Source organism: Zosterops lateralis (genome assembly GCF_965231275.1).
Source record: "Zosterops lateralis genome assembly, chromosome: 3".
Classification (NCBI taxonomy): Eukaryota; Metazoa; Chordata; class Aves; order Passeriformes; family Zosteropidae; genus Zosterops; species Zosterops lateralis.
The window spans coordinates 45,859,076-45,874,160 of NC_139764.1; the positions used below are offsets into that span (position 1 = coordinate 45,859,076).

A 15,085-nucleotide genomic window follows, 5' to 3' on the forward strand; every position below is an offset into this window, starting at 1 on the left:
AGTAAAATCACTTTTTTCCTTTTCTGTACTTTGAATACCTTTTTAAATTTGTATTTATTCTTTAGAGAACAAGCCCAAAACTCTTCATAAAAACTAACTCTTCTATTCCAGAATGTATAATTGTTCTTTGATTATTCAACTTTTTCTAAATACACAAGTTGGTTTTTTTCCTAATGTCCATGATAGCAGAAAGATTTTAGTTTACTTCTCAATACCTAAAGCTCATTTTTGATTACTTGATTTTGATTGACATTTTTCAAGGTTCTTTCACTCAAAGTGATACAGCTTTGTTTTTAATATAGCTTTCACACTTTTAAAGAGTTGAAGAAGATGAGAAACTTTCAGGCCCCTGCCTTCAGCATGTTTATGGATAAATTTGTGAAGGCTCTCTTTCCATTTCTCCAGGCAATTTCTGTTGTGAGTAGTAGGTTCATGTTTCAACTTATCTATAAAGATTTATTCTTACTGTGGATATTTTTTGCTGCCTATTCCCTGTTGGAAGCCTAAGACAAAAGCAACATATGAACCTCCCATTTTGTGGTCTGGCTGAACCCTTGGATGAAAAGGGCAAGTACTGTGCAGAAGTATCATACTCTGGACAGTTGCTTATTGGGATGTTGCAAAGTTCATCTGGAAAATCATTACCTTTTTTGTTCTGCCTTACTAGAGACTAAAGGTGTTTGAAGCCCTTCAAATTTAAACCATTATTGTTCACATTTTGGCTCATAGAATCTATATTGTTATTTCTAGCATAAAAGCTTACAATTGTTGCATATAAAGAACGCAAAAATAATAATAGAATTAGCTTGTACAATAACTGCTTTCCAGGTTGCTGGTCAGTTTCAAGTGGAACTGAAAATCAGGGAAAGGTTTGGTGTGAAAAAGTTTAACAACATTCTCTACTATGTCAGTGCACTAATGTTGAAGGTATGCCAGATTTTATGTTTTAACAGAATTAGATGAATTGTTGCCTTGGCCCAGATACACAGGAAAACTAACCAAACACTTTAGTATCATGGTTGAAATACTTTAGAACAAACACAGGTGACAGAAGAAAGGAAAAAATTCATCATGTGTTAGGCATTTCAGTAAGCAATCTGATATTGAGGAGAAAATAAATCCAGACAGTTTTTATCTCAACTTTTAAGGAAATCTGTGACTTTTAAGGTACCTGTTGCTTAAGGACTGCTGACATAAGTGACTATGTTCTAGTTATCTTTTCATCTGCACTAGCAGTCTCTTTGCAATCCACAGCACAATAAATAGAAGAACCAAGTACAGCAAGGTTATATTAAAATTAATGAAGTTTAACTTTTCTTTCAATACCCAACGTCACTTACATACTTGTTTTACACTGGATGAGTGATAGAACAGTTAAATGAATTTCTGAGCTAAATTAATCTATGTGGCTAGTTAAATCCTTTTTGAAGTCTTATTTATTGCTGTATTTTTTCATGCCTCTCTAATAATGAAATTTCATCTAGGCCAGGACAGAAACCTTCAAGATTTGAGATGGACTTTTCAGTTGACTTTTCAGCCTGGATAGTCAGGACATTGCTCATTGCGCATGGAACATGCACAGCCTGTTTGAGAAATGCTAGGGACTGTCTATGGCCTGTATAGCCTTTTACACACTTTTCAGTGTGTTTTTTTCCTGCTCATTCTTTCATACTCCAGCCACGAGGATAAAGCAAGAGTTAAGCTTCCACAAGTGTTATTTGTGAAGGTTTAAAGTAATATTATGTAATACTACAGTAATTTAACTTGACTCCTGTGTATCTCCTAGGGTGGTCAGTGGTTCTGTGAGATTTTATTTTACCTTATCTTGTCTGTAGTCTATGAAAACTCTTTTGAGGTTTCTATTGTAGTAAAACTTGGGGATAATCTGAGGTTATTTTACAGCTAAGTTAAGAGTTACACCTTAAAGAGAGAAAACTCTTTCAATCTTTGATGTATCTCAAGTTGATTATTTATTAAAATAGATACTGTAAAGAATTGAGATCTTATCCTCTGAAATATGCTTAGCTCAGGGATAAGGAATTCAAGCTGTTCAGGAACAGAAACTTCAAGAAGCTAAGCTCTTTTTTTTTCTCTGACTTCCAGCTTTCCTAGTCAGCATTTGCAATGGATACATCTTTCTTCAAAGGTGTATGTTCCCTGCTGATTCTGTGTTTATTTGAACTATTTGAATTTCAATAATTATTGATCTCTGCATGTAATGTTTGGGAGATTTTTGTCACACATGATAGGTTATTACAAAATCACTAGGTTGATTAGACATGTCCCAGCTCTTTAGGACAGGAAGAGCTACCTAGTCCATTGCCAGCACAGTGCAGACTGGTATAATCCATCTGTTGCAATGAGTCACAGAGTGGGAGAATAGTTCACACTTACCAAATAAGTTTTGTGACTTTGGGCAGTGCACTACACTGTTTTTGTTTTGGGGCTTGCTTGTTCATTGCTATACTGGGGAGCTCTGCATAATTTCCTTGCAGCTGTAGGAAGAAAAATGGACTATTGTGAAAATGTGTACCCCTTGTTCCCATATGTACAATTTCAGAACAGTAAAAGCTTCTCTCAAAAATATTTAATCAGGTAGTCTTAGGAAGAAACTAGTATCTAATACTAATTCTACTCATTCAGCAATTCTCCCTGATGCTATTGGCAAGTTTGCAACTTTTGACTCAACTTCTACTGCTGTAAAAATAAAATGCTGCAATGGGCCTTGAGATTAAGTGAAATGTGAAAAATAATTAGATGGATGCTATTTTGTTTGAATGCAAATCAAGTCTCCACCAGTACTTCTCATTTGCCAATTACTGTAGCATTAAAAATGCCTGTTAAATGTTGTGTCTCTTTTTCTCAAGGTTGATCTGCAGTTGCAAGAAGTAGCTTTGAAAATGAGACAGCTTTAAAGAGAGAAACCTGAATAGAGATCACATTTCTCTGACTGAATTAAATTCTTACTGTGGCTCTACTTTGTGCCATTCGGTGAGCGTGCGCGTTCAAAAATGTTTCGCTTCGCGTAGAAAAGAGGCATTTAATAACAGAGCAGTGGGAAAGAGCATCCTTACAAGTTCCTGTGCACTGCTAGTACCATCAAGTGCTCCCAGGCACACTTACTAGAAGACCTGAGGGGCCTCATTTTGCAATCTTAATCCCGTATGACTGTATGCTTCTATTTCCTGTGTGTTCTTGCAACTAGGTAGCAGCACAGACACTGATTAATGAATTGTGATGTAGAGAAACTAAAAAGTCAAGTTTTTTTTTTTTTTTGGGGGGGGGAAAAAAAAAAAAAAAAAAAAGGAGGAAATCAAAGCAAACATAATCCTGTCATCTAAATATAAGTTCCATCCAGAGAGGAAAATTTATGACACTAAGTGACAAATTGCTGAAAGTTATCAAATTCCTGATGAAACTTTTTGGCTTGTAATAGTATAAGGTATTAAGTTCTAAAACTAAACTGTAATATGTCTTTATTTTTCAAATATGCCAAAATTACCAACAGGAACTGTCATTATGTTTATTTAAAAAAAAAAAAAAAGATACATTATGGCTGTTCATAAAGTATATAAGTGAATGAAATTTGAGATAGAAAGATATAGACAAAATATTATACAGACACATATACATATATGTCTATATATGCACACAGACTAGGGCTAACTTTTACAGATGTGGGTTTTTTTGTCTCTGGAAATTTAGTTATAGAAGGGTCTATAGGTTTTGGTCACTCATCTGAGAAACTAGGTTGTCAACTCTGTGGCAGGAGGTAGCTGCAATCTGATCTTTTACATGTTTGAAGATCCTGGACATGTTCTGTTTATATAGATCAGCTTTATGCTGGACATCTGAAATGCACATGTGGAAAACATGACAAGATTGGAATGAATTGTATGTAATGTACATGTGCAGATCCAAGTGTACAACCTTTAGCCAATAAAGCAAATATTTCCAGATCCGTGTACAAACAAACCTATCAGTGCAACCCAAAGAGATCAGTCCCAGATTGAGCATCCAACTCATTGCACATGGAACATGTACAGCCTGATTGAGAAATTCTGGGCACTGTTCTATAGCCACATACCTCTGAAATGTTTTTTTCCTGCTCACTCTTTCATACTCAAGCCACCAGGATAAATCAGGGGTTAAGCTTCCACCTTTCTTTCTTTCTTTCTTTACAGAAAGAAGACTGTTCCACAGTACCTGGGTCCTGGGTAAGAACTCTAGGCAAGACAGAGTTTCTTCATATCTCTTTTAAACCCCATAGGTTTCTGCTGTGGAATTGTCCCCTGAATTGAAAATGAAACTTCTTTCCCTTATATGTGGGGTTTTTAATCTCAGTCTTCTGGTCCTTGTCAACAGCTTTTGACCATCTTTTACGTGTATGAAAAATTAAGTATTCTCCTGTTTATTCTCTAAGGAAGTAATAGAATTTTCATTTCTGATTGGATTTATACAGTTTTGATTTCCTTCTTTGTTGAAGATAGTGGAAGCATTCTGTGACTTTTTGTTTGATAAGCCCTTTCAGATCTAGAGGTCGACTTTAAACTAGGATAAAGGCAAAAATCCAATTAAACTGCTCTGAGGGCATCTTAAAAGTGTAAATGAAAAATATTTTTGTCTAAAATAATTACTGAAACACATAAATACTGGGGCTGTGTTTTGTTTTGCTTTTGGTTTCCTTTTTTTTTAGACCAAATAAATTTAAGTACATCATATCCTCTGGATAAATATCTCTTCATTCACATCAAAGTCTTGTTTGTTCATACTAGTGCTGTTTCTATGAAAACCTGGATATGTTGGTGATTGTTAGGTATAACATGATAGGAAATAACCAGCTTGTTTGAAATGCCGTATCTCGGGGATAGCAGAAACATTGCTTCTTAGGGCATGGTTTAACAGCCCCTTTAATTCATCAGTACATTTTCAGTTCTTGTCTGAATTCCTGATTCATCTCACTGGATTGCTCATTTTAAAAAATCTTCAAAAAATAGTTCTTCTTTCAAAAGAAATTTCATTATCTGCAGGGTAAATTGTCTTGTAGAACAGTGAATTCTAGGCTTTTCCTGCAGCTAATGTAGAATTACAGTATTCAAGAATTGCTTCTTTTTCTTGTTAAAAGTTGAACCTAATCTCCGAAGTAGAAGAGTGTTTAAAACAGTGAACTGTTCTGAGATCAGCCATTTTTAAGGCAAATCTCTTCAGGGCCATTGAATATTGTGCTTAATCCTGTTGGCTGCAGTTTGTTTATGGCAGAAATTAATTCACTGTATCTCTTATAAAATCCTTGTGGAGTGTTCTTACAGTGTAAACTGGGTGCTTAGGATAATTACAATCTGGGGAAACTGGATTTGATCTCAGCTGAAAACTGCTGTGGCCTTAATAATCCTAGCAACACATTTCCTTTGATAGAGTTGCCTTTTGAAGAACTGATAGGCCTTATTGTATTTGCAGGTGGCTGGTAGGGGGATAAGAGCAGATGAAACAAAGGGATAAACTATATTGTATTCCTCCTTTATTAAGAAATTCTTCAACAAAACAGTTGCTGCTATGGAGTGTTGAGTTATTAAAGGAAACTGGATGGACTAGAACACTATGAGTAATTTGTAGTGGAAATGCCTTTTTTCCTTCTTATTATACTGTTTGTTATTTATGTCTGTGTTAATTCCTTCACTATCCATTTTTCCATGTTCCTTTCTCTGTTTTACATTTTTCATCAACCTGTGGAAGGGACACCTAGTAGTAATACGTAACTTTTGGTTCAAACTGCTGTTCCAGAAAGTTCAGACAATCTAAGAGATTTTAAGATTTTTAAGGATGATACTTCAAAATCAAACAATAACTGGTTTAAGTGTTGCTGCTGTTTTACTTCTGGGATTGTTTTAGGAAACTAAGAAATTATAAGATAAATAAGAGGTTGAAGTTTTATGTCTGAAAACTGATTCTGTGCAGAAGCATTTTAAGTATTATTGAACATTATATTTTATTAATAATCCCCAGCTGGAAATTATAACTTACTTTTCCATTTAAAAAAATACTTTCAATAGTTTCATGTGTCAAAAGATGAGAAACATTTTCCTAAAAAAATCAAGGCAATTGGTATATCAAGTATTGTACATTTATTTGTAGGCTTCCTTACAAAACCTATAATCTGAATATTTCGAATATTTCCTATTAAGCAAGGCTGTGGTCTCATCTGAGATGCATATGATTTGGTAAAAAGTAATAAAAAGGCACTAAAGTTTTGGTTTTTTGTAAGCGCTTGTGATACCTGTTGCATGACCAATTTAATTCAACCAAGTACTTGAAGAACTGACTATTTTTTTTTTAATTGAAAGAGAAAACAAAAGTACTAAAAAGTAAATGTATGCAGCTAGAAAATAAGTTTTTATTAGATTTTTTGTTGTAAGGTCATGTCTATCTCCTGTTCATCTATCCTGAATAAGCACAAATAGCACTTGTATTGGCAGGTTGGATGAAAGCACACACCCATTAAATTTAGTGCAGCTTCTTACAGGTATTTCTTTAAAAATCTAGGAGTTAATGAGCCTTTAAGGTTAATGGCTCCTCTACCCAGTCTACAGCAGGCAGGATCAGATGCTTTAGAGAAAGAGATAAAAAATGTGAAACCTGTCAAATACAGAATAACCATCCCAGGCAGGAATCTTTCCTTCTACAGTCTGCCACTTGGCAGAGGAGTTACAAATTTGGGGTAAGATGAAAGTTCTCCCTTAGTTTTTTCTTGCTTCTTTTCTTCACTAGTCATGCTGTCTGGAGAAAAGCATAATTATTCTGTTCTGAGATTCAGCTGTTTTCCAAAAGATAGTGTTTGTAGTGGTCTGCATTCCTGATCTGTGTTTTATCATTAAGGTGTATATTGAAATGCAGTGGTCAATATTATGTTGAGTCTGTTATATATGGTGCATCCCTTTAAAGAAACACTTAACATTTTTTCAATTAACAAAATTAAAGTAATGCTGAGCCCTCCTACCACCATGTCTTCATAGTCACGTGTAGGCAAATACTTCCAGTACTTGAGCTCAGTGGTTGGTTGTTTTCTCAGTCAGGATATTTGCAGGGAGGGAGGGGTTACTACTGATTTTTGCTTTTGACACAAGTATAATCATGGTCTAAAATATGCTTCTAATGATGAAGGTAGTGTCATACTGAAGTAAGTAATTTTCCTAAACTCTCTTCTTCCACTAAAAATGTAGCTAGCCAAAGTGATTCCTCACTTTTAAGCCTTGACATAACTAGCTTATTTTTTAACCTCTTGAATACTAGTATTCTTGATTCAATATTCTTGATCTAAACTTAATTTTTTTATATGGTGATGAATGTTACCCTCTTTTGAGCTTATTATTTGTTTTCTTTGAAAGGATGATTTTGAGGTGAAATCTGAAGAGCGTGCCAGTGTCATCCAACAACTTGAGCAAACTATTGAGGATCTGAGGACAAAAATTGCAGAACTAGAGAAACAGTTTCCTGCTGCAGAGGTACAGACTGCTGGGAGGGAGCAGGAAAATGAGCACGCACATGCAGACTCTGGGGAACTCAGCAGTGTGACTCTTCAAAGGAATGAAGAGGAGACCACACCCAGGACTGTGTCACAGGCGAGATCTGTACAAACATCACCAACAGAGGATTATTTAACACATACAATGCCTTCAGCCAGTGCACTGCCACAGCCACCCCCACCACCGCACTTACAAGGGGGCAAAAGTGAGGGGCCTACTCAGACATTGCCAGCTCTAGAACTACAGCCCACATTTTGTTCTGAAATCTCCTTAATTCTGTCACCGAAGCTAATCTCAGTGCCACTGGATGCAAGCCAATCAGTACAGAGTATACCGCAGTCACCTCTTCCAGGACCCAAAGTTGATTTGTCCCTTGCACTTGAAAGAGAGACTGAAACACAAGTTTCCCATCAGCCTCTAAGTACTGTAGATATAACTTGTAGTGAACATCCCCCTTCCTTGCCCTCAGAGCCCATATGTAGCATTCCCCCATCACTGCCAGCGACTGAACAGGTTGCCCCCCTGTCTGGAGCACATGGCCATTCCTTTGTTACTCCCATGTCTATGGCAGGAATACCACCGCCACCACCCCTTCCTGGCTCAGGACTTCCTTCTGCTGTCTCAGCAGTGACACACCTGGACCACTCTTTCCCAGGTGCCGTGATGTCACCTCTTCCTCCTCCTCCACATTTGCCAAGTGGGGAGATACCAATGCTGCCTCCTGCTCCTCCCCTACCATGTCCTGGATTCCCTCCACCACCTCTACCACCACCTTTGCCGGGAGCAGGAGTCCCATCTCCTCTGCCTGGCTGGGGTATCCCACCTCCACCACCACCTTTACCTGGAGCTGCTGTCCCTCCTCCACCTCCTCCTCTCCCCGGCCTGGGATTGCCACCGCCAGCACCACCACTTCCTGGAGCAGGACTGCCACCACCTCCCCCACCTCTGCCTGGAGGGGGCATTCCACCCCCTCCTCCTCCACCACCCCCTCTGCCTGGTGCAGCTGTTCCCCCTCCACCACCTCTGCCTGGTGCTGGTGTCCCTCCACCACCCCCTCTACCTGGTGTAGGTGTGCCCCCTCCACCACCCCCTCCTTTGCCTGGTGCAGCTGTGCCCCCTCCACCACCACCTCTACCTGGTGCAGCTGTGCCCCCTCCACCACCACCTCTACCTGGTGCAGCTGTGCCCCCTCCACCACCCCCTCCTTTGCCTGGTGCAGCTGTGCCCCCTCCACCACCACCTCTACCTGGTGTAGGTGTGCCCCCTCCACCACCTCTGCCTGGTGCAGCTGTGCCCCCTCCACCACCTCTGCCCGGTGTAGCTGTGCCCCCTCCACCACCTCTGCCTGGTGCTGGTGTCCCTCCACCACCCCCTCCTTTGCCTGGGTTGGGGATGCCTCCTCCAGCCCCACCACTATTGCCTGGAAGTGCACCACCCCTTCCAGCATCAGTCCACGGTGGCAGCTACCTGGCAGTCCCACAGGGTTTTCTTCCTCCTCCATTACCATCTGGTTTATTTGCAATGGGGATGAACCAGGAGAAAGGGAGCAGGAAACAGGTGATAGAGCCTTCTCGGCCAATGAAGCCTCTTTACTGGACAAGAATTCAGCTCCACAGTAAAAGGTAAGTCATAGGATTGTGTAAAATGATGGTTTTGCTTTATGGCTGTCTTGATAGTATTGTTTGTCATTAGCAAAACTCTTTCCTGCTAGATAGGTCTTTGTGAGAACATCAGTGCAAACAGGATTTTATGTGTAGTTGGGTATGTAAATTGGGCGCCCGTTTTCTTTAAAGTGCGCAAAAGTTATTTGCGCATGGAAGCTCTTTGATGGTAGCGTTTTCAGAGTCCTTTGGGGCTACGTATCACATGTAGATCAGAGATCCGGCAGTGATGGTGTGCCACCAAGTGTTCTGTGAAATGTTTTTCAAAATAACATATTTGTGTTTCCCCTCAAATTTCCAAGCATCATTGGTCTCTGTAGCAGCTTGCAAGTTTTGGTAATGTCTTCCTTCTAGATGAACGTATGCTGAACATATTCTATCCTTCTCTTTCCTTTCCTCAGTAACTTAGAAATACTTTTTTTTTTTTTTTCACCTTGTACACTCAGCAGACTCAGATCCAGTCTGCAATTTATTTGCATAAAGAGATTCTGATAGCCCTTACTTTGATATGACTTGGTTCCAGTTGTTGATGTTTTTTGGGGTTTTTGTTTGTAAAAGATCATTACTGGTCATGAAAAAAGTTTCCTTATAAATATTTTCCTTATATCTTTAAGTAGTAATTATAAAACCCCTCTGCTGGCATTTAATGATAAATTTATTCTTTCTTTTCAAGTTCTTGCCACTGTCACACAGGTGGTCTGTAAATAACTGTCTACTTCTATTTCTTTTCCTGTCCATGTCTGTACATTTTATAGCCTACATGCAGCCTATTTTTATTGCTATGCATGTAGAGTGGATGAATATAAATAAGCCGGACCATATCACAAGTGAAAAAAGAAGAAAATCCCAAAGTATGAGGAAGAATCAACAGTAGTTCTTATCAAAATGCTGCTAGTCAAATTTAGGCAACAACTTTTAAATTACTGCTATTTAATTTTTTTAATTCCTCCATTTGTGACATTATTTAGTTTGACATTGCCCTACATAGGTCTTTTGCTTAACTTTAGAGATTCTAGTGCTTCACTTGTGTGGGAAAAAATTGAAGAGCCTTCCATAGATTATCATGAGTTTGAAGAACTGTTTTCTAAAACAGCTGTTAAAGAGAGGAAGAAACCCATTTCGGACACCATTACAAAAACAAAGACTAAACAAGTGAGTACTCATTTAATTTCAAATTTTTTCTAGGCTGTTTTTTACATAAAGGCAGATTTTTGCATGCAGCTGAGATGAATTATGTCTGGTGTGGAATTGTTACCATATATAAATACACACTATAGAAAAATAAGAAAAGGAGAGAATGTAGGATGGATTTCAAAGCTGTACATGTTAAAGGCTGAAGATTGCTTTTTTCATAAATTACTTTTCAAGTATGTATTTTCTTAAAAATATCTTTGCTTTATCCACTTTAACAAAAATAATATTAAAATAATTAGGTGCATATATGATGCTTTGAAATTGACTGCAGATGTGCAAGGAGTAGTATATATATTATTCTGATTAATTTTATACATTAAATAATGAGTTGCATATGAAGTACCATGACTTCAGAGAAAAATTATGCTTCAGAATCTAATTCCTAGTGTTATACCAATCAGAATGGTTTTAAGTTTTTGTTGTGTTTATGTATATAAAGAATATGAAGTTTATACAGACAATAAATGACAAGCACAGCTGGGAAAAATCCAACATTAATCAAACCGGTTTCTTGAGACAGAACGGTGTTCAATATAATAAAAATGGGAAGAATACTTTAAAATGCAGCAGTTTAAACCCCAGAGTAAAATAATTGAATCTGAATGTTTACATCACTATTTGGCTGTAATCTTCTTGGTATCTGTGTAAAAATCAAATTGTGGTTGTATGCGAAGTAATTTTCAATTAAACTTTCAAGTCAGAGAGGGGGATGGTCTGTGGGTTCCTAAAAAGCAGTTAAAGTTCTTGTTTTATCTTGGTTTCATATTCCCGTACTCAATTCAAAGCTAGGCAGTTCTTCGCATCATCATTTGACATGCAGGTTAGTGCTATACAAGACTTTATTCCACATGGGATCCAAAGTGAGACTCTAAAATCTCTACTCACTAGGCCTTATATCTGAATATGTCCTGTTAGTTCTCCACTTCTTGGTTCTGCAGATCTTTCCCTCATAGACACATTTTGGCCAGGTGCTTTGCAGTGCTGACAACAAAACTTGCAGCAGGCAACAGAACTGGCAATGAAGTTAGGATGATTATCCCAAAGTGTTGGATAAAACCTCTCTGGATGGATGGGAAGGATAGTGCAAACACACATACCACTGTGATGCACCTAGGCCTGTACTAAATGGGATGGGAGAAAGCGTAAGCTTCTGTTGCTATCTTGCTGTCCTGCAGTAAATCTCCAAAGTGCAAGACCTTTGCTCCTCTTTCCTCCTTTTAGAAAAAGCTAGTTGTTGACGATTATTCTTAGCTTAATTACTATCATAGTTGTTTAAGTAAAAAAAAAAGAAATGGAAAAGTGATGCTGTGTGTCCCTGCATATTTCATAACATTTGGTGATGAAAATCTCTCAACAGAGTAGAAAGCATGACTGCTTACCTCTGTAACACAAAGAGAGCTTAAAGACAGATAGTGATTATGAATAAACATTAGCTGTGGATTGTAATACTAAATAATTATTTTTCTTGCAATAAATTTAGATGCTTTGTCAGTAAATTAAAAAAAAAGATAGCAAATGCAACTGATTGTTCTTAACTTCTTTGAAAATAACAAGTTTTTTCTGACAAATTTCCACACAGAAGTTTAAGGTAATCAAAGTAGTTGCTGTACCTAGGACAAATATTCCTGTGACCCACCTTAATTCTCAGAAGAGAATTCTGTTTCTCTTCCTCTGATAATCAAACTGCTCTCAAAAATAAAAAGAAATTGCTTAATAGAGAAGTCTGGCTTGTGGAATTGTAGTATCTGGGGAGAAAAGATTGACTAAACAGATAACCAGGCTTTCATTAGAACTATGGTTAGAGCTATCTTTTACTGCAGATGTTGGAGTTAAATACCCATGTGTAAGAATCCAGTACTTTTCAGAGTACTGCCGTAAGACAACTGAAATAGAACAGCTTCACAAATATATTCCACATACGCCCTCTCAGCAATTTGGAATGCAGGACTTCATTTTTAGAATTCTCTTAATTTACACTGCAGTAAACACTTGGATAATGAAGCATACCCATGTTTAGGAGAAGAAACAGTTATTTGGGAGAAAGCATGGCCGTAATTCCACAAGTATGTTTTTTATGGGGAGCACCAAGTGCTGTTTAAGTGGTTACTGACTTACAGGGCTTCTATGATAGCTATGGGTGTTGTAAAGATCTTACAAATGGTGTTTCTGTAGTGATTTTTACAGGGACATGCTATGAAAAGCAGATGTGTTTTGTCACCTGTTGAACTGTAAAGAAGCACTGTACAGCGCAGAACCAAGACCCTCACTGCTGCTTTCCAGAAAAGCTCTTGTCTAGCAATTGGTTTTGCTGCTTTGGTTGATGTGCAGGGTCTGCTGAGTGAATGCATTGCTTAGAGGGATTGGATGTAAAGTACTGGCTACACTGGAAAATAGTAGTCATGAAAAAATGTACAGATAATTTTCAAGTGTATAAAGTATTTGGTACTCTGTATAAACATATGATTTTAATTAAACTGCTTTTATTGCAAGCTAAAATAAAAAAGTATTTTTGCACAGGGCAAGAGGGAGAATTCTAGCTAATCTGTAGAAAGTTTTGATAGTTTTGGGATGTTTTAGTGGGTGAAAGATTAATGATTATGAAGTACACTCCTATTCTGCACACAGAGCTTTCATTCTCTAAGCCAGAGTGTATGCATATGTTTGTTGTGTATGTATATAGACATGCATGATATAATTATTTCTGAATAGTGAGCACTTTTTAAGTGGTAAAATTATTCTTATTGCTCTGGGTTGATTGGGGTTTTTTTTGTTAATGAATGAGTTAGTTTCACCCTACCCAACTATTGGTTGTAATTGTTTTCCCAGAATGATCATCTGCAAATAATACAATATAAATCTCTAACACTTTTAAAAAATTCAATATTACACCTAGCATTGGATGAAGGCTGCATTAAAATCCATTCCAGAACTTTAAAGAAAGAATGAAGTGTCATTATTTATTTGTGAATGCAGCTGATTTTATTCTCACCACCTCTTATTTGGTGCTATGGCAAAAACTGTGATTTATTTTGGTCTATTAATGCATATATATCAAATTCTCAGCTGCTGTAAATGTGTGCAGGCTCACTCAATGAGAATGCCTACTAAATCTTCAAAGAAAGTACTTTATAGGCTATATTGTAGGTGGGGCTGCCATTGCTACCTATTAAAGTGGTCTGACTTTCATTAGAAATCCCTATTATAGCATTGCCAAAATCTAGCTCTTTAGACTGCAAGTTTTGTTGGGTTGAGCTTTTTCCCCCCCAATTTGTGTCTCTTTCATTTTGCCGATGTTAAGAAAGGAAACAAGGTCTGTTTCTGCTCATGTCGGCATAGTTTCATAGACTTATGAATAATGGAGAAATTTTATTGTATATATTTTTAGTTGTATAAAGGGTGTCTTGAATTTGACACTCTACAGGTTATAGGTTTGTTCCTGTTGCTTAGGAGGGTATAATACTGCTCAGGTATAATCCTGAAGATTTTTTTTCTGACTTTTTACTAGTAGTTTGGAAAACTGGAGCCCAAAGGAGAGAGACAAAGGAAGATTAAGAAAAGTAACTGGGAAAGGAGTAAATAACTGAAGAGATCTGACAGCTGAAAATACAGAGCATGTTAGCTGTGGTTCTGTGTCACTTCTTATTCTGTCTGAAGTAATTTCACTCAGAAACTTTTTATGAGACTGGGGTGTTTTTAACCTGGATGATCCTTTAAACCAAATTGTCAATCTCATCAAACCTATGCTGTTTGACCCAAGCAGAGGCTAAAACTCACTCTTGTCTCTTCTTCAGCTGGGCCATGTAGTTACAATACTACTTTTTATTATGTGACTGGGTAGTCTTTTTCACAGAACCCTTTCCATAGCTTGTGTCATCTGCATGGAATGAGCACAGTCTGTAATGATTACTTATTAAATTAAGCTGTTACCTGTGTCAAAAATAACTTTATAGCAGTTGTTGCATGACTTAAAACATTAATTAATTAGTAAAACAAGAAGAAAATTATCTCATGATTGAGGCCACATACTCAAGAATTATGGTAAATGCAATATTAAGAATACACTTGCATGGGAAACATTGGCCAGTGTACATTGAAAGGGTTCAGTGGAAAAATGGTACATAATCAGAAAACCTTTATAGCAGTTGGCATAACAAGGATATAGAATGGACTGAGCTGACGTGCATAGGTTACTTTCCTAACCTTTCAACTATCCTTTTAGAAACTTTACTGGTAATCCTCTAACTGTACTTTGGAAAATATTATTGAAGTAACTGCAATGAACTTTTCAGTCACAGGCCATGTGCTTATAATCTATCATGTAAATGAAAAACGGTTAAAGATTTTCTCATGTGGAAAGTCCACTATGAATCTATTGACATTAAGATTTTAAACTCTGTTTCCACCCCAGAATAGCAATAGTAGGTTGCTAGAATTTCATTTGGTTTCAAAAGCCTTAGGTCCATAAAGATGTGTTAATGAAACAGTTTAGATTATGATTTCAGGATATTTGAATTTAAAGTTGGACAGAAGCTGCAGGAAGAGAATACTTCTGGAAATGAAATGCTACTCTAGTCCTTATAGTAGTTAGAATGTGGTTCTTGTCTTTAGTAAAGGACATTTTACTATTGCTCAGCCTTCTGTTGAGGAACACAATGCTTATCTAACTTAACTAGTTTCTAACTTAATTAAACCAATCTAATTATTTTTTCA

General features: G+C 37.2%; 1 protein-coding gene across 1 annotated transcript in view; it reads left to right on the top strand.

Annotated features, from left to right (window-relative positions):
• Positions 1 to 15,085, top strand: part of FMN2 (formin 2) — a 153,436-nt gene that overhangs the window by 42,435 nt on the left and 95,916 nt on the right. Inside the window, exons 5-7 of the mRNA XM_083856399.1 lie at positions 4,185 to 4,217; positions 7,383 to 9,142; positions 10,189 to 10,333. Coding sequence (XP_083712525.1) covers positions 4,185 to 4,217; positions 7,383 to 9,142; positions 10,189 to 10,333 — 1,938 coding nt within the window. The remainder of the gene's footprint in view (positions 1 to 4,184; positions 4,218 to 7,382; positions 9,143 to 10,188; positions 10,334 to 15,085) is intronic.